General features: G+C 38.1%; 1 protein-coding gene across 2 annotated transcripts in view; it reads left to right on the top strand.

The window, feature by feature from the left end:
* The window catches only part of LOC306873941 (vang-like protein 1), a 103,197-nt gene extending 79,242 nt beyond the window's left edge, over positions 1-23,955 (top strand). For both annotated transcript variants that reach the window (XM_079423539.1, XM_079423538.1), the window contains 3 exons: positions 18,632-18,782; positions 19,877-20,111; positions 21,176-23,955. In XM_079423539.1, coding sequence (XP_079279665.1) covers positions 18,632-18,782; positions 19,877-20,111; positions 21,176-21,436 — 647 coding nt within the window. In that variant the 3' untranslated portion in view covers positions 21,437-23,955. The remainder of the gene's footprint in view (positions 1-18,631; positions 18,783-19,876; positions 20,112-21,175) is intronic.
* The last annotated feature ends 3,663 nt before the right edge of the window (positions 23,956-27,618 follow it).

The following is a 27,618-nucleotide window of genomic DNA, read 5'->3' as shown; positions in this document are numbered from 1 at the left end:
TGTGTGGTGGGCGTCCTGGCGCAATATGGCTGCTGTCGCATCATCCAGGAGGATGCTGCACATTGGTGGTGGATGAGGAGATCCCCCCCCTCTCCATGTAAAGCGCTTTGAGTACCCAGAAAAGCGCTATATAAATGTAACAAATTATTATTATTAAATCGTCAACCTGCTATCTTAACACACTTCCCACATCATTTTTCAAACGTGTGCTTAACTGTTTAGAAGCAGATCTCTTAGAAGTGGTGAATGTCTCACTTCTTTCTGGGACTTTTCCAAACTCCCTTAAAACTGCAGTTGTTAAGCCCCTTCTGAAAATTTAGACCAATATCAAATCTTCCTTTCATAGGTAAGATTATTGAAAAGGTAGTTTCTAATCAGCTGAACAACTACTTAAACTGAAATGGATACCTGGACAATTTTCAATCTGTCCGAGTGCATCACAGCACAGAGACAGCACTCATTAAGATAATAAATTAAATTCGTTTAAGCTCTGATTTAAACTCTGAGACTTGGAGAAACTTGTTCATGCCTTTATAACCAGCAGGGTGGATTATTGTAATGGTCTCCTCACCGGCCTTCCAAAGAAGACCATTAGACAGCTGCAGCTCATCCAGAACGCTGCTGCCAGGATTCTGACTAGAACCAGAAAATCAGAGCATATCACACCAGTCCTCAGGTCTTTACACTGGCTTCCAGTTACATTTAGGATATAAACCTAACAGACCACTCAGATCATTAGGATCAAGTCAGTTAGAAATACCAAGGGTTTCTAAACATGGGGACACACAAAACAAGGGGAGTCTGCTTTTAGCTATTATGCCGCCCGCAGTTGGAACCAGCTTCCAGTAGAGATCAGATGTGCTAAAGCATTAGCCGCATTTAAGTCGTGTCCTAATGGTTAGAGAGTCGGACTCGTAATCCAAAGGTTGCGGGTTCGAGTCTCGGGCCGGCAGGGATTGTAGGTGGGGGGAGTGAATGTCCAGCGCTCTCTCCACCCTCAATACCACGACTGAGGCACCCTTGAGCAAGGCACCAAACACCCAACTGCTCTCCGGGCGCCGCAGCATAAAATGGCTGCCCACTGCTCCGGGTGTGTGTTCACGGTGTGTGTGTGTTCACTGCTGTGTGTGTGCACGTTGGATGGGTTAAATGCAGAGCACGAATTCCAAGTATGGGTCACCATACTTGGCAGTATGTCACTTCACTTAAATCCAGACTCAAAACTCATCTGTTTAGCTGCGCATTTGTTGAATGAGCACTGTGCTACATCCGAACTGACTACACTGTATTTTATGTATACTCATTTTCTATTCTTAACTGTTTTGAATTCGTTTTAAATCGATTTTTAGATCAGTTTAAAAGTTTAAACAGAAGGCTAAAGTAAGTACTGTGATGGTAAAGAGAATGTGGGCAAAGAAAGACAAGTGTGTTGGTTAATCAGTTGAAAGTAGGACCTCTGAGTTCTATTTGTTTGGTTTATGATGGTCAAAGTAAGTAGGGGGTGAAGTAGTGGAATAGTTAGATGTTTTGGAAGGTTTTTTCACTTAGTGCGGAAGAGTCTGAACAAAGCTTTAGAGTATTTCAACAAATCAGGCAACCAACTGGACCTTATTTACACAAGGCAATGCTCCGCTGATCATGTACTAGTTACTCCACTGTACACCTTGGATCGCTTCCCCCTCACTCTTAACCTCAACATGATTCCTGACACTTCACATAATCCTCCACATGTCACTTTTCGACGTAACTTGCATTCACTCTCACCCTCCCGGCTATCTGCTAGGGTTTCATCTTCACTTCCTTCCCCTAAACAGTAATCCTCTCTTTATGCTAACAGTGCTACTGATACTTTCTGTTCCACTCTGATGTCTTGTTTAGATACTTTCTGCCCCTTATCTTCCAGGCCAACCCGTACCACCCCTTCTGCCCCTTGGCTATCTGATGTTCTCCGCGAACATCTTTCTAAACTCAGGACTGCAGAAAGGGTATGGCGCAAATCACAAAATCCTACTGACCTTAATTTATATCGATCACTCCTCTCTGACTTCTCTGCTAATGTTTCCACTGCTGAAAGGACATACCATCATGACAAAATTAACAATTCGCCTAACTCTCGCATGCTCTTTAAAACATTTTCCTCCCTCCTTTGTCCTCTTCCTCCCCCTCCTTCATCAACTCTAACAGCTGACAACTTTGCCACATTCCTCATTAATAAAATTACAAACCTCACTGCACAATTTTCCACACCACAATCTATCAAACACATCTTACCAGCAAACATACACTTGTTCACATCATTCTCTCCACTCTCTGAGGCAGAAGTCTCTAAACTCATCCTTTCCAGTCATCCTACTACTTGTCCGCTTGATCCTATTCCATCTCATCTCCTTCAAGCCATTTCTCCTGCAGTTGTACCTGCACTCACTCACATCGTTAACACATCCCTTCACACTGGAATTTTTCCCTCAGCATTTAAACAGGCTCGTATAACTCCACTTCTTAAAAAACCCACTCTTAACCCAACTCTTTTAGGGAACAATAGACCGGTTTCCCTTCTACCTTTCATTTCAAAAACACTTGAACGAGTTGTGTTCAACCAAGTCTCTGTCTTTCTCACACAGAACAACCTCCTGGACAGTAACCAATCTGGCTTCAGAATTGGACATTCGACCGAAACTGCCTTGCTCTCTGTTGTTGAAGCCCTAAGACTTGCAAGAGCGGCTTCCAAGTCTTCATTACTTATCTTGCTGGATCTGTCTGCTGCTTTTGATACGGTCAACCACCAGATCCTCTTGTCAACCCTATTGAGAAAGGGCATCTCAGGAACCGCACTCCAGTGGTTTGAGTCTTACCTCTCAGATAGGTTCTTCAAAGTATCTTGGAGAAGTGAGGTATCCAAGTCGCTACATCTAGCTACTGGGGTGCCTCAGGGCTCAGTTCTTGGATCACTTCTCTTTTCTGTCTATATGGCATATCTTGTTTCTGTCATTCAGAAACATGGCTTTTCATATCACTGCTATGCTGATGACACTCAACTCTACCTCTCATTCCATCCTGATGATCCGACGATAGCTGCTCGCATCTCAGCATGTCTAACAGACATTTCTTGCTGGATGAAGGACCATCACCTTCAGCTCAACCTAGCTAAGACAGAACTGCTTGTAGTTTCAGCTAACCCATCACTTCATCACAATTTCACCTTCCAGTTAGGCACATCAACCATAACTCCTGCAAAAACAGCCAGAAACCTTGTAGTTGTGATTGATTGATAAGCTGACTTTCTCTGACCACATTGCTAAAACTGCCCGGTCCTGCAGATTTGCATTATACAATATTAAGAAGATCAGGCCCTTTCTCTCAGAACATGCAACACAACTCCTCATCCAGGCTCTTGTTCTGTCCAGACTTGACTATTGCAATACTCTCTTGGCAGGTCTTCCAGCCAATTCCATCAAACCTCTACAATTAATCCAAAATGCCGCTGCAAGATTAATCTTTAATGAGCCGAAAAGAATGCACGTCTCGCCTCTGTTCATCAATTTGCACTGGCTACCAATAGCTGCTCGCATTAAATTCAAGGCATTAATGTTTGCCTACAGAACCACCACTGGCTCGGCAACCCTTTACCTAAATTCATTACTTCAGACTTATGTACCCTCTAGAAGCTTGCGTTCTGCAAGTGAACGACGCATTATTGTGCCATCCCAAAGAGGCACAAAATCACTTTCACAGACTTTTTCAATAACTGTTCCCATCTGGTGGAATGACCTGCCCAACTCAATCTGAGCAGCTGAATCCTTACCCATCTTCAAGAAACGGCTAAAAACGCACCTCTTCCATCTTTATTTGACCCTCTAACTCTAGCACTCTCTATTCTAATTTTATTTTATCTATCTGTCTTCTTTTTATTAAAAAACCCCCCCACACATTTGACCTTCTATCAATTGCATATTTATTCTCTAACTGCTAGCTTTTCTTGTAAAACTAACATTAGCTTTATTTTTTCTATTTATCTACTTTTTTTCTATTTATCTACTGTTTCTTATAAAAAATTTAAATAAAAATAAAAAAATACTAGGTTTCTATTTTCTATATTCTATCTACTCGTTTTCTTTAAAAAAAAAAAAAAACTTTTTTATGTGTACTGCGTTAGGCTAACCAATGGCACTTTTCCACTGCATGGTACGGCACGGTACGGTTCAGTACAGCTTTTGTGGGTTTTCCACTGGGTACAGTACCTGGTACTTTTTTAGTACCACCGTCACTGCCTGCGTCATTTGAACTTTTTTTTTTTTTTTGCGTCATTTGAACTTGCGGCATGAGACACAACAGACCCACTAGATTTAAATCAGCACAGCCAGTGAAGGACCAAACGCAACTGTTTTGAATGAGCACATCTTTCTTTTAACAACCAAAAAAATGTCTGTTTCGTTGTCGATTGAGGAAGTACAGGCTGTCCTCTCGTGATAGCCGAGGAGAGGATCCAGTGAGAGCGTGATGGAGCGATGCGGAATTAAAAAGTTTTTCAGGAGTCACAGCAGTAGAGGCGGCTCAACTATAACGACACGTGAATAATCCTGCCCACTCTAAAGCGGTACTAAACTGCAGTGGAAACGCAAACTGAGCCGTTCCGTGCCGTTCTGAACCGTGCTGAGCCGAGTCGTACCATGCAGTGGAAAAGCGCCACAAGACTTGTAATAGCACTTGCATGTTGTTGCTCTTTTGTTGGTTTTGATTGCTTCTAATGTCCTCATTTGTAAGTCGCTTTGGATAAAAGCGTCTGCTAAATAACTAAACAAATAAATATTTGTTTTTAAATTCCTTGTTTTTATTTATTTTATTTTTTTATGACTATTTTACTTCCTTTTATGTAAAGCACTTTGAAATACCACTGTGGATGAAATGTGCTAGATAAATAAACTTGCCTTGCCTATATATATGTATGTATGTGTGTATGTATATATATATATATATATATATATATATATATATATATATATATATATTGTAGCGGGGTGAGCGAGAGCACAGACACAGTTGTCGCTGAATTAACCCCGGAGGGTGATTTATTCACACAAACGTTCAAGTGCAGTGATGACGTGACGTCATGTGGTGATGGTGCAGCGTGGTTTGAGCGGCAAGGTGTCTGTGAGAAGTGAAGCTCGACGGGGTCTCAGTCTGTCTCTGTAAGGGGAGAGAAAACACGCGTTAGTTCGGTCCCTCATGGAGCCTCCATCCAACCTCCTCAGTGTGTTTTCTCTCAGTGTTTTAAAGGGTGGCCGTGTGCCGCTCATTAAGCTCAGGTGTCGGTGCTTGGCGGTGATTGGGAGAGCGGCGTTTCCAGGGCGACGATGATCCACTCCTTGGCGGCTCGCCACAATATGTATGTGTGTGTGTGTGTGCATGTTTATGTGGTTTATGAGGACACGAATTTGTATAATGACATGGGTATGACAGAGGTATTACAATATGAAGGTGGTTTATGAGGACACTGCCTATGTCCCCGTAATTCAAAAGGCTTAAAAAAACATACTAAATGGTGCTTTTTTGAAAATCTAAAACTACACAAAGTCTCCTGTGAGGGCTAAGTTTAGGTGTAGGGTTGGTGTAGGGCAATAGCACACACAGTATATATATATATATATATATATATATATATATATATATATATGTATATGTATATAAATATATATACACACAGTTGAAGCCAAATGTTTACATACACCTTGCAGAATCTGCAAAATGTTGATTATTTTAATTATAAAAGATGTTTAGATGTAGTCCACAAGAGAAAATAATAGTTGAATTTATAAAAATGACCCCGTTCAAAAGTTTACATACGCTTAATTCTTAATACTGTGTTGTTACCTGAATGATCCAAAGCTGGGATTTTTTTTGTTTAGTGATAGTTGTTCATGAGTGCCTTGTTTGTTCTGAACAGTTAAACTGTCTGCTGTTCTTCAGAAAAATCCTTCAGGTCCCACAAATACTTTGGTTTTCCAGCATTTTTGTGTATTTGAACCATTTCCAACAATGACTGTATGATTTTGAGATCCATCTTTTCACACTGAGGACGACTGAGGGACTCATATGCAACTATTACAGAAGGTTCAGATGCTCACTGATGCTCCAGAAGGAAAAGTCATGCATTAAGAGCCAGGGCGTCAAAACTTTTGAACAGAATGAAGATGAGTAAATTTTTCTTGTTTTGCCTAAATATCATATTTTTTTATTTATTACTGCCCTTCAGAAGCTACAGAAGATACTTACATGTTTTCCAGAAGACAAATGAAGTTAAATTGACCTTGACCTTCAAATTCAGAAAGTTTTCACACCCCCTTAATGCATGGCTTTTCCTTCTGCAAGGTGTATGTAAACTTTTGACTTCAACTGTATGTATGTGTATATATATATATATATATATATATATATATATATATATACACACACACATATATATTGTACGCACTTGGATAAATATATAATTTTTGATGTAATTACTGTATAAGGAAAAAGCAGTGCCTTATATGTACAGTAGTTCTTAAACAATTGCTTGTTTTACATTTGAAATTTAAAAAAATCTGGAAAAAAGATCATTAAAGAATGGTGGTGAAGATTTTATATGTGTGAAACAGTTCCAACGTGGAACTTTGACTGATGCAATCAAATATATGTGCTGAATAATTTACCACTCTAGCGCGATCTGTTCTCCTTTTTGTGATTTTGGTTGCTGTGTTTTTAGATGCCCTCTCACACTGGTTTCCATGAAAAATGCAAAACCTACATTTCTTTTTGTGTGATTTCCAGCACATTACTCCATACACTTTTCCTCAATTCTTTTTGACTTTGATCTGTATGCCTTACTGCCGGTCTCGTTGTACTTGACCAGACATACATTCTTCCTATTTCCCCGTCTAAATACTGTAATGCTGATATAAAGCCACCCTGCTTTATATCAAGCCGATGTAAAGCTGCTTTGACACAATTTGCATTGTTAAAAGTGCTATACAAATAATATTGACTTGACTTGACATTCCAACATGTCTACAAACAATTCCACTCTGTCCTGTATTGGAAATGGCTGGGTTGCAGGGTTGTTCATGGTAACAGGCATTAGTGAAATTTCATCCTGGCATCTGATAAAGACCGTGACATACCAAACCCAACAGTCAGCTGTCATAGAGCATGTTTGTCAGCTCAGTTTTTGCAGTGAATTTCAAACCATCAGCACAAGTCTGACCCCTGTGGGGTTTTTGGCCAATTGAGCATGGTTGAATTGGCATTGAGCAATCGATGATTGAGATCACTCTGATTGGCTGCTCAGCTTAGCGAACCAGTGTATGAGAAGAAAAACAAAAGTGATAAAAGCAAGCAAATAAAGTCAGGAGGATGCACACAGAAGCATCTGCAGTGAATCTGCAGTCCTAGTTTCGCTTTCTCTTTTTGAATGACGAATACAGACTACTGGCACCTACTGAAATAGACACTTTTTTCCTCTCACACAGGTGCAAATGTCTGTGCTAGTTGGCCCTTGGCTGTAGTCTTTGCAGTGTGTTTAAACACAATTTTTTTTATCCCAGACGCATATGGTATTTTATCGCCGCCAGTTCTTTGTTGTCGGTTTGGTGTGTCACAGTCTCAAAAACTCCCTAGACACCTTACGGCCCATCACATCAATCTTTCAAATGCTTTCTGCTTCATTGAATCAATAATCTCACTGCTTTGATGTTATAGTTTAGAGCAGGACATGGGATAAAGGCATCACATCTGCACTGAAGAATCTCTCTCCTGTCCATGTATGCAGAGATTGTTCAGGGAGACTAAAATACATCACAGAATTTACAGCAAGCTAAACATGTTATAATATTAATTATCATTATTAATATTATTATTAATTATTATTATTTTGGTATTTTGTGTCATTTGGAATCGTCAAGGCATAATATGCACAGTGGGATCCAAAAGCATGAGACTACCTATGAAAATAATTCTATTCTATTTTATTTTGTTTATTTTTGTTTGATTATGAATCAGTTTCACCTGCTTTGGTGCAAATCAAAGTTACAGGTGCACTGGAGAGGCAACAGCAAGACAATGCCCAAAAGGGTTTTGCAGGTGATGGCCACAGACAATTGCTCTCTCTTTATCCTTCTGACTGATTTGTCCCTAGTTTGGATGTTTTGTTATGGTCTACTTGTGACTTCCGGCAGGCTACTAGTGTGCATGTTTCTGACCAACCTGTCAGAAACAGACTCCATGAGGGTAGCATGAGGGCCTAATGTTCTGTAGTGGGACCTGTGCTCACAGCCCAGCACCATACAGCTTGACTGGCATTTACCAGAGAACACCACAATTGGTTCCATCCAGCATGACCGTTTTGGGGGTGAGTCAGTGATGGTCTGGGGAAGAATATCCTTGGAGGGTCGTACAGTCCTCATTGTGATCTGTTTTCCTCTGCTTTCCAGCTGCTCTGCTTAAAGCAGGATCGGCAGTTTCTCAAGGGCCACACTAGTGGATTTCTGCAACTGGCGTGCCACACTAACCACCCAAATTCATTTCAATTTTCTTTACATAAAATAAAATTCAAAGTTTAGAATCAAATCTAAGCATGTATCAAATTGAAATTCAATTAAAAAATAAGTTTTTAATCAAATCATGACCCCAAGAATAGATTTGAATTGAATCGTGAGATTCCAAAAGATTTCCACGCATAATATGATTTGGAGGAGAGTGCTACCCAGAATCTCCTGTCCCCGCTAGTCTTGGCCAGCTCCAAATCTCCTGTATTTCCACCGGTTCTGTCCAAAGTCAGCCAGTCCATCAGCCTCGCCTATGCCGGTTCCCTCCACCTCTTTGGATGTTCCTTCATTTACTCCACTATGCTGCATGGATGCACCTTGGTTCTTATGGACTCCAGCTTCATCCTGGCAAAAGGATCCTCTGGACCCACCTCAACCTGCCGACCCTTCGGCTCCACTGGCCTCCATCAGTCCTCACTTTCTGCTGTGCGCCTCCTTTTCTCTGATTCTACTTTGGTCCTCTCTCCCACCGATTCTGCTGCAGCCTGCCAAGCCTGAGCTTGTTTCCACCTCGGTCCTGTGAGTCTGTAGTGCCGCCTCAGCCTTCCAGGCCTCCGGTATCACCCCAAGGTGAAGGTGTCAGTGTCCTCAGCTTTGGGTCCTCACCTCCATCGTCTCCGTCTCCATCCATTGTCCCCCTGGTTTCATCAGCCAAGTCGCTACTATGAATCCTGTTTCCTGGGTATTCCAGAATGTTTGTTATGGAAGATTGTTCTGTTTGGATTCCCGTTGTGCACTTCTTTACACCCACTATGATCTAACAATAACATTGTATACAAACATTAATTTTTGTATACAAACATTAATTTTTTTATATATATATTATTTAATTGGGAAGCTTGTCTCCTTCAATTTCAAAGATGAATAGAGAAACAGATGAGTTCTGAACTTCATCACTTATTTAGGGGGGCAGTCGAGAGTCAGACTTGTAACCCGAAGGTTGCAGGTTCGAGTCTCAGGTTTGGCGGGGATTGTAGGTGGTGGGAGTGAATGTCCAGCGCTCTCTCTACCCTCAATACCACGACTGAGGTGAGACCCTTGAGCAAGGCACCGAACCCCCAACTGCTCCCCGGGCGCCGCAGCATTGGCTGCCCACTGCTCTGGGTGTGTGTTCACAGTGTGTGTGTGTGTGTGTTCACTTCTCCCTGCTGTGTGCGTGCGCTTGGATGGGTTAAATGCAGAGCACAAATTCCAAGTATGGGATACCATACTTGGCCACATGTCACAATATGTGCGCTGTTTTATCAGTACTTTCACTTTCAAAATCGATCGCGTTCAGCAAGGAGGGGAGAGGATGGAAAGTGGGGGGGCACAGTAACGCGAGTGCCCCTCCTTGGCACCGGCGCTGTTTTACCAACCTACCAGCCTCTAAAAGGGTTAGTTCACCCAAAAATGAAAATTCTGTTACCACTTTCTTACTCTCGTGTCATTCCAAACTGTAGAATTTAGAAAAAGACAGAAATGTCTAATTATTGTTTACCATACAATGGAAGTCAATGGTCACCGAGATAGTTTGGTTATCAGACTTCTTTAAAATATATTATTTTGTGTTCAGCAGAAGAAAGAAATTCATACAGGTTTGAAACAGCTTGAGGGTAAGTAAATTATGACAAAATTTTCATTTTTTGAAAAAGAAATTTTCATTTAATATTAAATCAATATTATTGATTTAAAGTTACTATAAAGTTAAAGTTAAAAGATTTTTAAAAAAGTGCAAAGCCCACTGTCAATATATTGTCAAGTAGAACAGGACATTTAATAAGAAACAAAAACTGTAGGGAGGGACTTGATTTAGGCAGGGACCAGATCACTGAATTGAATGAATCATGAACAGTGGCTATAATGTACCAGAATGAAACCAGAATAAATGCAAGTTTGCTAAAACAACACCTAAACAGCTGGCTACTGGTTAACATTACCATTGTAAATGCAAAAGATAAGTCATTAAAAAATTTAAAATAAATAATTGTTAAGAATTATAGGACATAATTATTAGATTAAGGACTATGAAGACTACAAATGCTTTGGAATTACATGCCTCTGTAGAAACACGTTCCCTTTTGTCTTCCTTTTACATATTTCCTGTCCTTTTTTCAGTTCATTCTCTTAAATCCCTCCCTGCTTTCAATCCATTTAATTTCAAAATCTCCTTCTCACACTCACAAAGATTCCTCAATCTCTGAATGCTGGAAAGTTTGTCAAGGGAATGTCAATATGCGATGAGGACGAGGAGTCAAAGGGCTAAAGGCGGATGACTGGAAATCTATGATGTTTGTTTTGGCTCAGTGATGGACAACAGCAGCCAACACATGAGTGCCAGCACACACTCCAGACACTGGCTGCTGGAATGAAAATGAAATCTGCCTGTTCCAGGGCCGCAACTGAGCTGTGTATGACCCTGTGAGTGTGGTTTATAAACTAAAATGATCCTGGAGAATGTAGAAACCCAATTAACTGAAAGTTTCCCCACAAAATGAAAAGATTCAGAAGAGATGTCTCCGTAAAGGGAAAGTGACGTGACATACGACCATGGTGACCCATACTCGGAATTTGTGCTCTGCATTTACCCATCCAAAGTGCACACAACGTGAACACACACCCAGAGCAGTGGGCAGCCATTTTATGCTGCAGCACCCGGGGAGCAGCTGAGGGTTCGGTGCCTTGCTCAAGGGCACCTCAGTCGTGGTATTGAGAGTGGAGAGAGTATTGGTTATTCACTCCCCCCACCTACAACTCCTGCCAGACCTGAGACTCAAACTCGCAACCTTTGGATTACGAGTCAGACTCTGTAACGGCTCCTGACTGTTTTCTTCTGATTAAAAGAATGACGCTTCAACTGATGTCTTAACGTTTAATATCTTCATAAGCATTATGGCCATCGCCATCTGGCTCGTATTTTCTTCACATAAAGTCATGACACCGTGAAAAACTGAAACAAATAAAATAACATTGATACATACAGCGTTTCTGTTTTTACCACAGTTTAACCAGTTGTTTCCTAGTGAACCAATATCAATAAACAAAGTACATCATTGCAAATTAACAGATGAAGTCTAAAGAATAAACCACATACCGTGTGCGCTTTCCAATCAGAAATACAGGAGACATTAGAAGATATTTATATAGACATTCCTTTTAACAAACACTCTTAATATCAGATAGCTCTCAGCACACATGCGTTTCTTTGTGGATCTGAATCTAAAAAAGACTAGCTAGATCATGTGACAAATTCAACCAATGGTGCACATATTTCTCCTGTAGGTGTCACTATTACACAACTTTATAATACAATTTCCAAATGAACATTGATACATTATACCGAATTTGTGAACTAAATACTTTTCCACAAAAAAATAAATTACTGAAACACTTAAAGCAAATACAACCTTTTCTGAGACAGCTACAGACTCTCTAACCGTTAGGCCACGACTGCCCTAACTACTACTACTACTTTACTACACCGTATGTAAAGATATACATACAGTGCCCTTCAAAAGTATTGGAACAGTAAAGGCAAAATTGCTCTGTTGGCTGTGGAACCTATTTTTAAGTGATGGGAAAGCAAAAATGTGGAGAAAGAAGGGAACTGCAAATGATCGCAAGCATACAGCGTCATCTGTAAAGCATGGTGGAGGTGGTGTCATGGCATGGGCATGCATGGCTGCCTCTGGAACAGGCCCTCGCAACTTTACTAATGACTTAATGTATGATGACAGTAGCAGAATGAATTTGGAAGGGTACAAAACCATCTTGTCTACCAAAAAATGCCACCAGATTAATTGGGAAGTGCTTCATATTGCATCAGGACAATGACCCAAAACACCCTGCCAGTTCAGTCATGGAATTTATAAGGGCAAAGAAATGGAAAGTCTTAGATTGCCCAAGTCCATCTCCAGATTTAAATCCGATTGAACATGAATTTCACCAGCTGAAGAGGAGAGTAAAGGCAGAAACTCCCCAAAACAAGCAACAATTGGATTTGGCTGCATTAAAGGCTGGGAAAAAGGATTTCAAGGATGAGACCAAGAGTCTGGTGATGTCTATGGGTCACAGACTCACTGCTGTGATTGTGCGCAAGGGATCTGCAACTAAATAATAGCTTTTAATCTTTTATATCTGCCTTATGTTCAGCTGTCCCAATACTTATTCTCACATCAATGAGTGGGATGAACTCTAAAAGTGCTGTTCTTTGTATTTGGTAAAACATGTATGTGTTGAAACGGCTAATAATATAATGTGACATTCTGTAGTTTTGTCTCATATTCATCTTTTAATCATATTTGCAAATGTCTTGACTCCACAGCCAACAGAGCAATTTTGTCTTTACTGTTCCAATAGTTATGGAGGGCACTGTATATAAGGCTGTGTGCACTATTTTCTGTTCTGTTCTGACATTTGTAAACATCGAGCCATAACAGTTTCAGAAAACAGAATTTAATCAAATACTATTATTACATTTCACTGCTGGTTATCTTACATTTCACTGCTGATTATACTCTGTATAACTGTGTATGTGACAAATAAAAATCTTGAACGATGTATCCAATAACTACAATAAAATCAATAAAAATAAAGTCATGAGGCAAATTGTAATGATACAGACCAACAAATACGATAAAAAAGTGTCATATAGCTTATAAAAACAAACAAACTAAACGCAAGTTCGTGGTATCGATTGAAACCTAAACATTCCATCAAATTCCTCCACCGTGTACAAACACTGCTAGTTTTTACCCTTGTTTTACCCTGTTGTCTGTGCATATTTTGACTATGAATAGAACTAAGTATGAATTTTGGCTTTCACTTCTGTAACAGAATCTAAATTTCTATTTCCACATTGGCTAAACACCCTTTGGCTCAGACTGCTACAGTAACCATGCCCCAAACTCTCACTATTGACTCTCACTAATACATTCTATCATTGCATTTGGAACGAATTGGATTGGAGAAAAATGTTATGGTTCTGAGACTTTTACAGAAGACATATTAATATTTTTTATATTTAGACGGCTTTATTATTTTTTTTGCTATCAGACTTTCAATCAGTATAACAAAACATTTGTCTACTCTATCCTTAATATTGAATAGGTTATATTTTAGAAACCACAATAACACTCAGGCATCGCATCTCTCTGTGCAAAATGCAACCATTTTGTTTTTGGTCCTGACTGAATCTGTGTTTTTAAAAGGGTCATCAGATGCAAAATTCACTTTTACATGTTGTTTGAACAAATGTGTGTTGGCAGTGTGTGTACACATCCACCCTATACGTGCTAGTTAGCAAGTTCCGCGGCTAAATGCGGCTGAAGTAAACAGTCTCATGAGAACGGTGCGTCACTCCACAGAAGAGAGGGACGGGGTAAGCAGAGCTCATTAACATTTGAAGAAACATGCACTAAAACAGGTTGCTGTGTGCAGAGCTGTTTTTGGCAAGGTAAACTTTTCATTAAGACCCTAAAGAATCATATCAACCTGTGGAAAATGGGCATCTGATGACCCCTTTAAAAGAATAGATTGAGCAAACCAATGTTTTGAATAAATTGGTTGGGTGACCGAATCACTGATAAATACTTGAGCATTTCCACAAAAAAAAAGGTTTTTGAGAAATTACTGTCATAAGTCATATAGTCAGAAAATGTTTACTTTTTTTATTTGCCATATACTGCATCATTTCATTTATAGACTCATTAATTAACTTCTACCTGACTAATAATGTTTCTTATGGGGAATACAGTCTTGTTAGTTGCCATGGAGTCGTGTGTCCTTGTGACTATCCAGACTCAACACGTGTGCTATTGTGTCCAAATATTTCTGTTCATTTACTATCAAACACAATTAGTCAGTGAGTGACAAACACACAGGGTTATAAATCTTCAGACCTGTGAGCTTCAGTTTAGCCACACGGGAGGCAGTCAAATCAATTACAGCATGTGTTTGTTCTCTCTGACATGGCACAGCTGAATAGCTGTGACCTTGCAAAGATACCCTCTGTTCTTCGCCTCTATCTGTAGGGATCAGTAATCATTTAAATGGAAATTTCCTCCCAACAGTGTGTAAAAACTGGGGCAAACTGCTCTCTTCAGTTGACACCAAAGACCACCCAGTGGCTGGAACTGAGTTGTATAAATGCAAACTGCTTGCTTTATCAGTGCAGAACAAATGCATAGTTATTCCTTATTGTACATGTCATCTTTTTTCCAGACTAAGGTTCTGATTGTTTTGCACACTAGACTGCCCTCAATATGGGTATATAAAATCCTTTCTGTGCTCAATCAGAGGCACAAATAATATTGAGCATGTTCTGCAGAATGAAAGGAGGGTGAAACCTTTCATTAGTACCACACGGGGTCTCTGGAGCTGTTTAACTTCGTGGGTGACATCCTGACCTCAGCTTCCTTTCACTGACAAAGTAATTTCTCTCTTGAGGTGCAGTGCAAAATCACTGCACTAGAGCACACTGAATCCACATGTGACATCTAGCATGATATATTGACTATTCAGCTGAACTTTGGTTTGGGAATTAATTGAATAGCATGTAAAAGCACAATATATGCTGCTGGAGAAACAACCTTTCACATGGTGTTGATTACCAATTAGGTAACAATTGTATTCAGCACTTTGCAGTTTCTTTGAAGTCCATTTACCAATGAATAAACTCACCTAAGAGTGATCTTCTCAGCTGCAACAATAAGCCATATGTGTTCAGCATCTAGATGTGCCTGATTTAAGGAGTTATAAAACATAACTATAAGGAGCAATTTTAATTGATATTTGTAAGTATATAAAAATGAATACTTAAAGGGGTCATGTGGTGACATTTTAAAGATCATTATTTTGTGTATTTGGTGTAACAGAATATGTCGACATGCTTTAATGGTCAAAAAACACATTATTTTTTAAATACTGTCCATTATTGCATTTCCTCTATGCCCCGCCTCTCTCAATCGCATCGTTTTCTACAAAGCCGCTCCTTCCGACCAGCGCAGTTTACTCTGATTGGCCAGCTGACACAGTGCATTGTGATTGGCCAAAACACCACAAGCACGCATCGGAAATGTAACGCCCCTTACCATAATCGCAAGCTTTAGCTTTCAATGTAAATATAAAGACAGTTAATAATGTCATTTTACCATCAGTTCAAGCCTGAGAGGGGAACAGAGTCACGTGACAGACACAGTGATGCTCGTATGTATTTGCCGTACACAAGCAGCAGTTAAGACAGCTGGCTCCACTGTGATGTGACCCTCTCTCTCTCTCTCTCACGCACACACAAACACGACGTGTTACTCTACACTGCACAAACCTCCATATTTGAACAGTCAATAGCAAATTCTTAAATTAATAACAAAACATACTTACAGTCGCTGATTCAGAAGCGCCAGATTGTCATAGCAAAATCAGAATTTACCCTTTTTTTTTTCTTTTTTTAAATAGCCTTTGTGCACAGCCAGCCTTGTAATCTCCTAGGTTCACAAAACTGTCATTCCATAAAATGCGTTGCCACAAATTGGAACATTTGGGTTGTGCTGTTCTGTTGTAAACAAATCTTAATCAATGATTCCTAATTGCATCTATTTTCGGAAGGACAAATAAAGTGCTTTTGCTTTCACATAGAAACACACAGCATCTCCCTGACATGGCTGCATCAACACTGCTGCAGTTACTGAAACCACACCTTCTTTCTTTGCGTGAACATTTGGGGTGGCATTAAGCAAATATTTCGACATTGTGACGTAGACATGTAGGGGTGTGTTTTAATGAGGCGTTTTAACCCGGTCTGAATCAGCCTTCTATTTTAGACAGAATAAATCTTTTTGTGGGAGACTTGGAGCTTTGTTACTCTGCAGATCTTACACATGCACAAACAGCTACTTAAAAGAAATCGCATCATATGAACCCTTTAAGGTAATTTGTTTGATATATATTTCTTAAATCTGTGCATCTCAACTCCATTTTTTATTGCAAGAACATTAGCCAAGAGAAACTTAAAACTGTCCAGGAATGTGTTTGAATAATTACGCCTAAAAAGTGACCTTACAGTGGCTTCATTGAACGGATTTAAGGAGCTGATCCAATCTGATTTCTCACATCAAATGTCAACAGATACTGTACAACTTTTATAACTGTTACAGACAATGAAGTCACTCTTGCACTCTCAGTTAAACATGGTCTCTGCAACGGCTTTGTTAAAAGGAAGGAGGAAGATACTTTACAAGACTTTTAGAAATAGGAGGCAAATCAGCTTCTCTTTAAAAGGTTACAGAATGTCTGTGTTAGAACAGAATGCCAGAACTAACACAACTAAGTCCCGACAACAGCCAATATGCAGATATATCAGAAAATTGTGTGGTTTAGTGTGAAGCTTACTAATGCATTTTCCAGAATGGTGCTTAAAATGCCCAGTGCAATGCAAGTAAAAATGTATTCCTCTTGCTAATGTGAATGAAATTGGCTGATATGTTTTCCTTCCTTTCAGAAAGTCTCTTTTTTTATTATTACCTGATGTTCTGTGAAATGAGCTCTCAGTATCAAAACTGCAGCCCAAAAATGTAATGCTTTTTAAACCATGCGGCATTATAAAATTGAACAGTGCGTTATACACACCACATGTTTGTCACAGTCACCAGTCGAACTGCACTGCAATTCCCAGCATCCCTCTTGCCACTCACCTGCACTCCATCCAGTATTCACTCACACCTGACCTTCATCAGGGAATCCTATTTAAAGTCTAATAAAACTGCTTTTAGTTAATCTTTTTTTTTTTTTTTAAAAGGTGCCTTTCAAGGTCATCGTGTTTTAAAAAAATGTAGTGGGGATATAGTTGCAAATACTGTTCAGATGATTGGTTGCACAGTATGTATGCATGTATGTACCAGAGCTTAAAAACCACAACAAATTCCTTGTGTTTGCGCACACTTGGTGAATAAAGCTGATTCTGATTCTATAAACACGTTGACAGCAGCTCCTAGTAGACACAGATTCTGCCTAGATTAACCAGCTGCATATTTATTACATGCACAAAATATAATCTTTGAAGTTTCCATAGATGAATATGGGAACAGACTTTTGACACCTAGACACAAGAGACGCTGAATTTGAATACCTTAAAAATATTGGGTGAAGGAATTTTGGAGGCATAGTTCATCCCAAAATGAAACTCATATTTATTCACCCTTATGTCATTCCAAATCCACATGATTTTCTTTACAAAGGAAGAAGTTTACTGGTAGCATTTTTTTCCCATGCAGTTACAAAGCTTTTTTTTTTAGCAACTACACAAAAGCAGTGTAAAGTAATCCAAGCAACTCTCTTCTTTGAAAGCAGAATGAAAAACTGAAATTGTGAATAAATCATTCATACCAATTTTGTGAATCAAAAGCATTGAAAAAAAAATAGGAGAAACATGTCAATGACTTGCTGCCAGGCTTGAAGACTGGCCATATATTACAAGCCAAAACATCTTTCCAATCAGACCACCACTTGATTGGTAAATGTAACGAAAGCACAGTCTCCACTTCTTCAATCTGCACTTATCAATACTGACACAAACCTTGTTACTCTGTATCAGTATTGCCAGAAACAGTGCACTGAAAAAAAAAGTGAACTGACCGTGTAACATTTATTTCAAGTGCATTTTTATATTGTTCTAATAAAAAATCATGGTTTCTGGTTTAAACCTTTGTTCATTTTGGCTGAAAGCAAATAACATTTCTTATAGAAAAAAATTTAAACGATTTTGTTCAAATAGCACTTTTACTTGACAAACCAGAGTGTTTATGTGCACAACAAGAAAGTCATGTAACTATATTGGGCAAAGAGTAAAAAATGACTTTTCATTTTTAGGTGAACTAAACTAAACTGACTTGTTCTGAGTAATGACACTATCTTTTAAAACCGCTTTACATCAGTTTCCATAGTTGAGTTTACTTAATTCTGCTATTTTTCTTGATCATCACTGTGAAGCTGCTTTGACACAATCTGTCAATGTAAAAAGCACTGTCAAGATGACTTGACTAAACAATTTCAATGCATGTGTGTCCCATCATGAGCAGGTCCAGGAGGGAATAATGCAGCTGCTGGTATAGCCCAGTCTCAGTCTCGAGCAATGATTGCTGCTGCTGCCCGCCGCAGAGACAGCAGTCATAATGAACTCTACTACGAAGAGGCCGAGCATGAGAGACGTGTCCGCAAACGCAGGGCTAGGTGAGAGAACATTGGTGTAGAGATTTAGAAAGACATTTGGCACATAATTTTACTTATAAGGAATAAATGATGAAAAGATGGAGAGATAAGCTAAGAGACTTGCAATATGCTTTTTTTAACAGATAGTGCCCACTTATGATATTCAGCATGAATTAATCATGATAGAAATGGATTCTCAGCATGAAATGGGATCATTTCTAATAGTGATTAAGCAATTAAATCAGATAAAAGATTGCATTAGTCTCTAGTGCAGAGGTTCTCATATGTTTGGTGACTCTGCTTTTTAAAGTAGCAGAGCAGTACATTTTTGTCCCCCATTCGAAACTGACGCACATGAGAATGTGTGAGTTTACGTAAGCACATAACATAACAGGAAGAAGATAGAAAATAATAAACTGCACACAAACCTCAATCGTTCTCACATATATTGTCAACATTGTAGATTTAAAGGGATAGTTCGCCCAAAAATGATGTTGTTCCAAACCCGTAAGACCTCCGTTCATCTTCGGAAATCAAATTAAGATATTTTTGGTGAATTTCGAGAGCTCTCTGACCCTCATAGACAGCAAGCATACTACCACGGTCAAGGTCCAGAAACGTAGCAAGGACATCGTTAAAATAATTGTTGAACCGCTGATGTCACATGGATTATTTTAATGATGTCCTTGCTACTTTTCTGGACCTTGACCATGGTAGTATGCTTGCTGTCTATGGGAGGGTCAGAGAGCTCTCGGAATTCAAAATAAATATCTTAATTTGTGTTCCGAAGATGAAAGGTGGGTGAGGGTGAGTAATTAATGACAGAATTTTTATTTTTGGGTGAACTTTTAAATGTGAATGTAATTTGAGAACTACACTAAAAATTTGATGTAGGATTTACTTTGCAACCATTTTAATTCAGAAAAAGTCAATTTCACAAATAATTGCAAGGAAACACAACTTTGAATCCTCTTTTTTAGACAGTGTACTTAAAGTCTACTGCATTCCCAGTTTACAATGTCTCACACTTTGGGAACCACTGCTCTGGACAACAACAGATTGTGAAACTGAACTTGAGAAACTTGAGACTGTGACAACAGCCTTTTCTTTTTCAGGCTTGTGGTGGCAGTGGAGGAGGCGTTTACACACATTCGTCACATGCAAGAGGAGGAGCAGAAGAAGGCACCTGGTGACGTGATGGACCCACGTGAAGCGGCTCAAGCCATCTTCCCTTCCATGGCCCGAGCACTGCAGAAATACCTGCGCACCACCAGACAACATCACCTCCACAGCATGGAGAGCATACAGCAGCACTTGGCCTTCTGCATCACAAACAACATGACACCCAAGGTGAGGCCAATGACAGTGAGAATCCCAGTCAGGTGGTTTTTAATCACAAAATAATACTAGACAGGGTGATCATGAATATTCTTGAATGGGTTCATTTTACAATAAAGACTGGCAGCATATGGAGATAGGAAGGCAACCAGGCATGTCTGAGTCCAATGATCATGTCATATACTGTCGGCTGAAATACTTTCAACTGATCGATTTTTTGAAGGCAGCATTAATGTATCCTTCGCTACTTTTGAAATCCCACAATCCTGCACGTTCTATTCACGTGACAGTTGAACTTAAAAATAAAGATGGTGCCTGAGAGTTGTCACCAAACCTATACTGTTTTGTTGTAAATCATTAAACTAAAATGCTGCCTCTAAAATCTGAGGCACCTTCATGTGTAAACACTGCCTGCAAAGTCATTGTCTGTTAGGGCAGCAAGGGAACAAGTCAACTTTCTAAGCTTTTAGATGCAGCTATAGACATAAAGTGTATTTAAATATTATTATGGGAGTGCTACGAGAGACACAAAACTATAAAATAAAAAATATAGTTTTGCTCTCAGTAGTATGCCATGATTGAGCAGAATCTAGGATGCTGTATGTATGGATCAAGACTGATACAATGTGCCAGTTTTCAGAACAAGTCAGTGGAACTTTTAAGGCCCGTTCACACCAAGGACGATAACTATAAAGATAACGATAAAGAAATAGTTCTAAAAATCGTTCTCAATATTAAAGAATAGCAGAGCCCACACCACAGCTATAACGACAAAGGCACAGAGAAGCGATATTGTTGGAATCACTTTCAGAACGATTTTTTCCAGCTGATGAACGATAAAAATATTGACACCCAATCAGAATCCACCAAGGAGCTGGAGAATTTAAAGCAACAGATGCACGTACGCTTAGACGATATCATCCGCTGGTGTGAACGCTATCTTTATCTTTATAGTTATTCTTCTTGGTGTGAATGGGGCTTTAGTGGAGTAAAAGATAGGATTGCTCAAGCTCTCATCGACTTGTGTCTAATGTTAGTTTACTGTAATGATGAAGTGTTTTTTTTTTGTTTTTCAGGCATTTCTAGAGAGTTATCTGACCATAGGCCCTACACTGCAGTATGGAAAGGACCGCTGGCTTGCCAAGCAGTGGACCCTTATCAGCGAAGCCTCAGTTACCAGTGGTCTGAAAGAAGGGGCCGTTTTTCTGCTCAAATGCATTGACTTTAGCCTAGTTGTCACTACCAAAAAGATACCTTATATTCAGCTTGCTGAAGAATTCATCGACCCAAAGTCACACAAGTTTGTGCTTCGACTGCAGTCTGAGACTTCAGTTTAGACTTTTTTTTCTTGTTTATTTATTTTTTTTTTTCAGCAAAAACTGATTTTCTTCTGGGATGTATTTTTATTTGACTTTCAAGTAATATATATGTATATCAAATATTTCAATATATTCTTTTTTTCTTTTATAAGTTTGTTTTGTTCGTGCTTACATGTTCATTGGAATTAACACGTTTGCAGTCAAACCAAACAAAATCAGATCAGATAAAACTGTTATGGAGGTTGAATATAATTACTGAAGACTACTTATTAATGTTTGTAAAATACAGAAACAGTAAAGGATGGAGGATAGTGGGTGCAGTCAAATACTTTTTCGATGGACCACAGAGAGATGGATGGACTCAAATGGGCACATTGTCTCTGCCTCACTACTCTTTATAAAAGCACTCTGGGAATATGATCTGCAGACTTTTTGCAAGATCCACAATAGTGCAGTTGGAGCTGCACGGATGAGACTTTGAGAAACATTGACCAATTACTGTATCGTTATAGCAAGGTTTTCCCATCATAAGGTTCATAAACACATCATCTCAGCCAAATGACCTTCTACTACTGTAAATGCACATCAAACATTTCCAATGCACATTTTTAGCACACTTGTTTCTGCTGATAGGACATGTGTCTTTGTTTAAATATATGCACACTGTATACAAATGAGAGGTATTTGAGTGTGTGTGTGTGAGAGAGAGAGAGAGATAAAGAGAGACATTGGCAGTCAATACAATGATCCACTTACACATTTGGTTCAAATTTCTTGATCAGATCTAATGCTTTTACTAATCATTTCTCTCATTAGTAATTTTTTGACTTGTAAAGATTGTATAGTTTTGGATTATTAAGCATGAGAGGTGACAAATAAAAAATAAATAAACAATCTGTTCTCAAGCATTAAGGCAAACGTTCAAACCAGACACATTTTATAGCACACTACAACATTACACATGTTGAAAAGTTAAAATTATGAAAAAAGAAGGTATGTAATATCACTGACTTTTTAATCTTATAATTGCGATTTAAATCAAAACTGAAATCATTTTTAATTATGAGATAAAAGTTTATAATTATGAAGTAAGCCAGAATTTTGACAAGTCACAATTCTAATTATGACATGAAAAGCTGATATTGAGATGAAAGATCTTGGTGAGATATATTTAAAAAAATGGATGCGAATACAGTAAATCTAATGGTGCTGAAGGACACTGTCATGACTTTAACAGAGAACATGTACCTATTTTGCTTTGTGGCACAATTCTTCTTTTTTCCTCATGACAGTTAGAACTATGATCACTAAAAGCATAGGAATAAAGAGGTGCTTGGCCTGTACCCTGTATGTCATGTATTTTAAGAGGTGCTCTTTACAGCAGACTGTGGGGAGTTGTAATTGGACATGGACTCACTTTGAGCTGTTCAGATTAGAAGAGATGATGTGTGATCTCTTGTGTCCTGTCCTGTTTCTTGTTCTATGCCTCACAGCAATGTAGCTATAAAAACGAACGGCTCATGAGAATGCCATCTAGGTCTATGAAATTAAAGAATGTCCCCCCAGAGAACTGGAATGTTTTGTCTGCCAATGTTGAGATACTGCTGAGAAACAACTGATTGGTCATGACCACTGGTCATTTTACCTTCATTTAGAATGGTGTTGCTGTCAGCCCTTGTTAAGGACAGCTAAACTGGTTTTAAGCAAAATTGTTCTAAAACAGATTTTTTTCAGAGTGGGTAGTTTTAAAAGTGTTGAAATATCATGTCATATCTATGCATAACATACAATTTAATTTTCTTTTTATTTAGAAACTTAAGACTGCTTGAAATGTATATCAATTAAAGGGATAATTTACCCAACAATTAAAATTTCAAACTCGTTTATCTTTCTTTCTTCTGAGGAACACACGCACACACACTCAAAAGTGTGTTCTTTTGAAGCATTGTTTGTAACCAAACAGTTTTGGTTGCCATTGACATTGACTTGGGCAAAACAAACTGAGACATTTCTCACAATATCTCCTTTTGTGTTCCACAGAAGAAAGTCTTTTGATACAAGTTTGATGACAGAATTTTATTTTTCATCACTTTACGTTTTTCTTTCATTGGAAGAATTAACCATTGCAGCACCCTCTTGAGGGGAAACATGGATGTGTTAACGTTGTCATTGACCTGTTTTTGCACATTTTAGGTTACACTTTTTATTATCGGTTTTTATCATGGGTTATTATTCTTCACTTGTCCCTCATTCTCTTCTATATTATCAAATGCTATTTTTTGCTAAAACTTTTATATTAAGACATTTTTTAAGACATTGATGGTGTGGACTGCGTTACTTTATATAAACCACTCATAATGTGACTGTGCCTCGGCTTTTACACAGTGTATGTATATGTGTGTTATTAAGTCATTCACAATTTACAACTCGCATCTCACTTGCTGAAGGCCACTGTTTGTATGCCTGATTTTGTTATAACAAATGCTTCAAAGCTCACATCATACATTTGAATAAAACAGACATTTTTAATAACACTGAAATTCATCTGTAACCTTTCTTACTGCCAAGTATATGTACTTGTTAAGGTTGTTGAACTGTTGGCATGTTTTACATGAACTGTACTTTGATCTTTTGTTCTGAATTAGTTCATAAGATCATTGCTCATATAGGCCAGATTATAAATACTCATTCCTTCTGATTGCAAATAACGAAAGTGTAAACAAATCAGCAATGTCACACTCTAAGTTTAGAGTGTACTCTTAACCCTGTGTACTGTATGTGCTAAAACATGCTGTGGCAGTAAATCACTCAAGAAGTCTTTCTGTGATTCAGTACAAAGGTGAAACTGCAGTTTTAAACTTGCCACACTGGATTTTCACCTCAGCTTTGCTAGAGATTGTCTGCCCTCAAAGGTCACATCAGTCATGTGGTTGGTCTAATTCATATGGGCGAGTCATATGGGCGGCATCTGGATTATGTCATAAATCTCGTTGGAAAGAGCATCCATATGAAGTTGAGGGTACCTGAGGCTGAGGGTAAGTGCTCTGCATTCCAGTTTAATCACTTAGTCTGGTGGTGCACATATGTAGTTTCTACTGAATTAAATTACTTTACTTTGCGGCTCCATCTGTAGATGTTCCTCCACTGCTTAATATGCATACTGCTGATCTAATGATGTTAGATGTTAAAGGTTCTAAAATCATTAGAGACCCTGCTGTCAAGTTCATAAGAAACCCAAACACATTTACATACAGTAGCTATCTACACTACCAGTCAAAAGTTTTTGAACAGAAAGATTTTTAAAGTTTTTTAACCCTTGTGCATCAATAAAAAAAAGTTACACTTCGGTCCATAGTGGACAAAAATGTCCATGTCAAAAAAATGGTCAGATTATTGTTGAAGTAAAAAAAGTGAAACCAAAAAAAGGTTATACAGGTTTAAGTTTATGAAAATTATTTATGAACAATATTTTATTTTATGAATATTTTATATATGAAACATGTTGAACTCTAAACCGGCTAGAAAATCAAAGCCATAAATCTAAACAGGTTGTGTTCCAAATTTGAGGTTGATATCTCAAAAAAATTAGCTTTCAGTAAGATTTTGTTTGGGCGCAGTACCAAATTTTCCCCATTAGATGCCAGCAAAACTCTGCTGGTGCACACAGTGCTTGGATTTGTGATTTGCTGTAGAGTTTCTCTCTCAATTTTTACAAGAACACACACATACATACACACTATTTTTTTATGACACACATACAAACCACACTCTGACATCTATACCAACACACCCACACAATTATAGCTGCATTATTTATCCAATTGGCTCTATAATATGCAGAAGCAGAAAACAGGAATAAAGCAAGTATTTGCTTTATAGACCCTTTATAGACCAAACCTGAAAAAATGGCACCATCTGGTAAAAAATGTAATTTTGAAGCCTTGCCAACAGAATGAAAGCCTATTAACAAAATTTGCATCATTTTACAGTTAAACGGCACTGCGATTAAAAATAGCAGTTTTAATGGGTTTCAATGGGGACATTTTTGTCCAAAAGGCACTGAGTGTAACAATTTTGTGTACCTAGTGCATAATTTTTTTTCGCTTGGGAGCACAGAGTTAAGTTTGGTCTTATTTTAAAGAAGACCCATGGCAGATTATCATTGAAGTAAAAAAAGTAAAAAAAAAATGAAACCAAAAAAAAGTTATAGAAGTTTAAGTTTATGAAAATGCTTTATGAACAATTTTTTATATAAAATATATATTTTATGTTACATGTTGAACTCTAAACCTGCTAGAAAATCAAAGCCATAAATCTAAACAAGTTGTGTTCCAAATTTGAGGTTGATATCTCAAAAAATTAGCTCTCAGTAAGATTTTGTTTGGACGCAGTACCAAATTTTCCCCATTAGATGCCAGCAAAACTCTGCTGGTGCACACAGTGCCTGGATTTGTGATTTACAGTAGACTTTTTCTTTCTCAAATATTAAAAGCACACACACTTTATGACACACATACAAACCACAATCTGGCATCAATACCAACACACCCACACAATTATATCTGCATTATTTATCCAATTGGCTCTATAATACGCAGAAGCAGAAAACAGGAAGTAGTATTTGCGAGTATTTGCTTTATAGACCCTTTATAGACCAAACCTGAAAAAATGGCACCATCTGGTAAAAAATAGTAAAAAATTTAATTTTGAAGCCTTGCCAACAGAATGAAAGCCTATTAACAAAAATTGCATCATTTTACAGTTAAATGGCACTGCAATTACAAATAGCAGTTTTAATGGGTTTCAATGAAAACATTTTTGTCCAAAAGGTGCTGAGTGTAACAATTTTGTGTACCTAGTGTAAAATAGATTCATTAAAGGAAATGAGGGTGGAATATTAAAATTCCAATAAAAATACACACCTGAGCCAAAATTTATGCAGTTAGCATTAACACAGGCAAAATTATCAAAAAACAAAAAATGTCCATAAGGGTGCACAAGGGTTTTAAAGAATTCTCTTCTGCTCACCAAGCTTGCATATATTTGATCCAAAGTTGGAATGTGGGGTTTTGGGTTTTTGTTTCATGTTCACGTTTTCATGTCTTTAGATTGGTAGTCTTAGTCATGTGTCCTGTCTCTCATTGGTTAGTTCTTGTCACGTGACCTGTATTGTTTGCTATAAGTAGCCATCTTGTTGCCATTGTTCCCAGTCATGTATTGATGATGTAACCTGCTGTCGGTGAGTCTAGTTTGTTCATGACAAGTCTGTTCAAGTCAAGTCAAGTCTCGGATTATGTTTGTATTTTGGATCACGTTGGTAAATAAACTGCACTTGGGTTCTCCCTAAACTCGCCATTCGGTGGACCGAATCACAAAAGTACAGCAAAAACAGTAAAATTTTTACTAATTAAAATAACTGTTTTCTATTTGAATAATAATTTGAATAATGTAATTTATTCCGGTGATTTCAAAGCTGAATTTTTAGCATAGTTACTCCTGTCACATGATCCTTCAGAATTCATTCTAATATTCTGATTTGCTGCTAAAAAAATATGTGTTATTATTACTATTATGTTGAAAACAGCAGTAGAATTGTTCAGGTTTCTTTGATGAATAGAAAGTTCAGAAGAACAGCATTTATCTGAAATAGAAATCATTTGTAACATTATACTGTAAATGTCTTTTATCATCACTTTTGATCTATTTAAAGCGTCCTTGCTAAATAAAATAAATAAATCAAATAGATCAAATAAATCCAGGCTTGGTGAGCAGAAGAGACTTCTTTAAAAATCTTACTGTTCATAGACTTCTGATATTTTTATACACAGATAGTTATAAATACTATAACCTAATCCAAATAGAAAACTTTGTGTATTTTTAATTTTCTATGTAGTGTTTTTACACATTAGGGTATTACTAGATGCAGCCAAAAGGAAGTTTAATCAGATTTAGCTCACTTTTACCAATTTGTTCCCCAAACATGATTAAGTACCAATATCAATACAAACAGATTATATAACTGAATAATATTTTCTGTTCTTTATTGAACATTTTGATACATCTCAAATGTCCCATAAAATTCACAAGTCATACTACAGCACACCCTATTTCTTGTAGCCATATACAGTTCCAGATGAATAAGCAGCACCAGAATTATAATGTCATTACATGTTTTTACGTTTTGCATTATCAAATGTCTC

This window comes from Barbus barbus (genome assembly GCF_936440315.1).
Source record: "Barbus barbus genome assembly, chromosome: 8".
Classification (NCBI taxonomy): domain Eukaryota; kingdom Metazoa; phylum Chordata; class Actinopteri; order Cypriniformes; family Cyprinidae; genus Barbus; species Barbus barbus.
The sequence above is the reverse complement of the archived record's forward strand: the minus strand, read 5'-3'. Positions and strand labels throughout refer to the sequence as shown.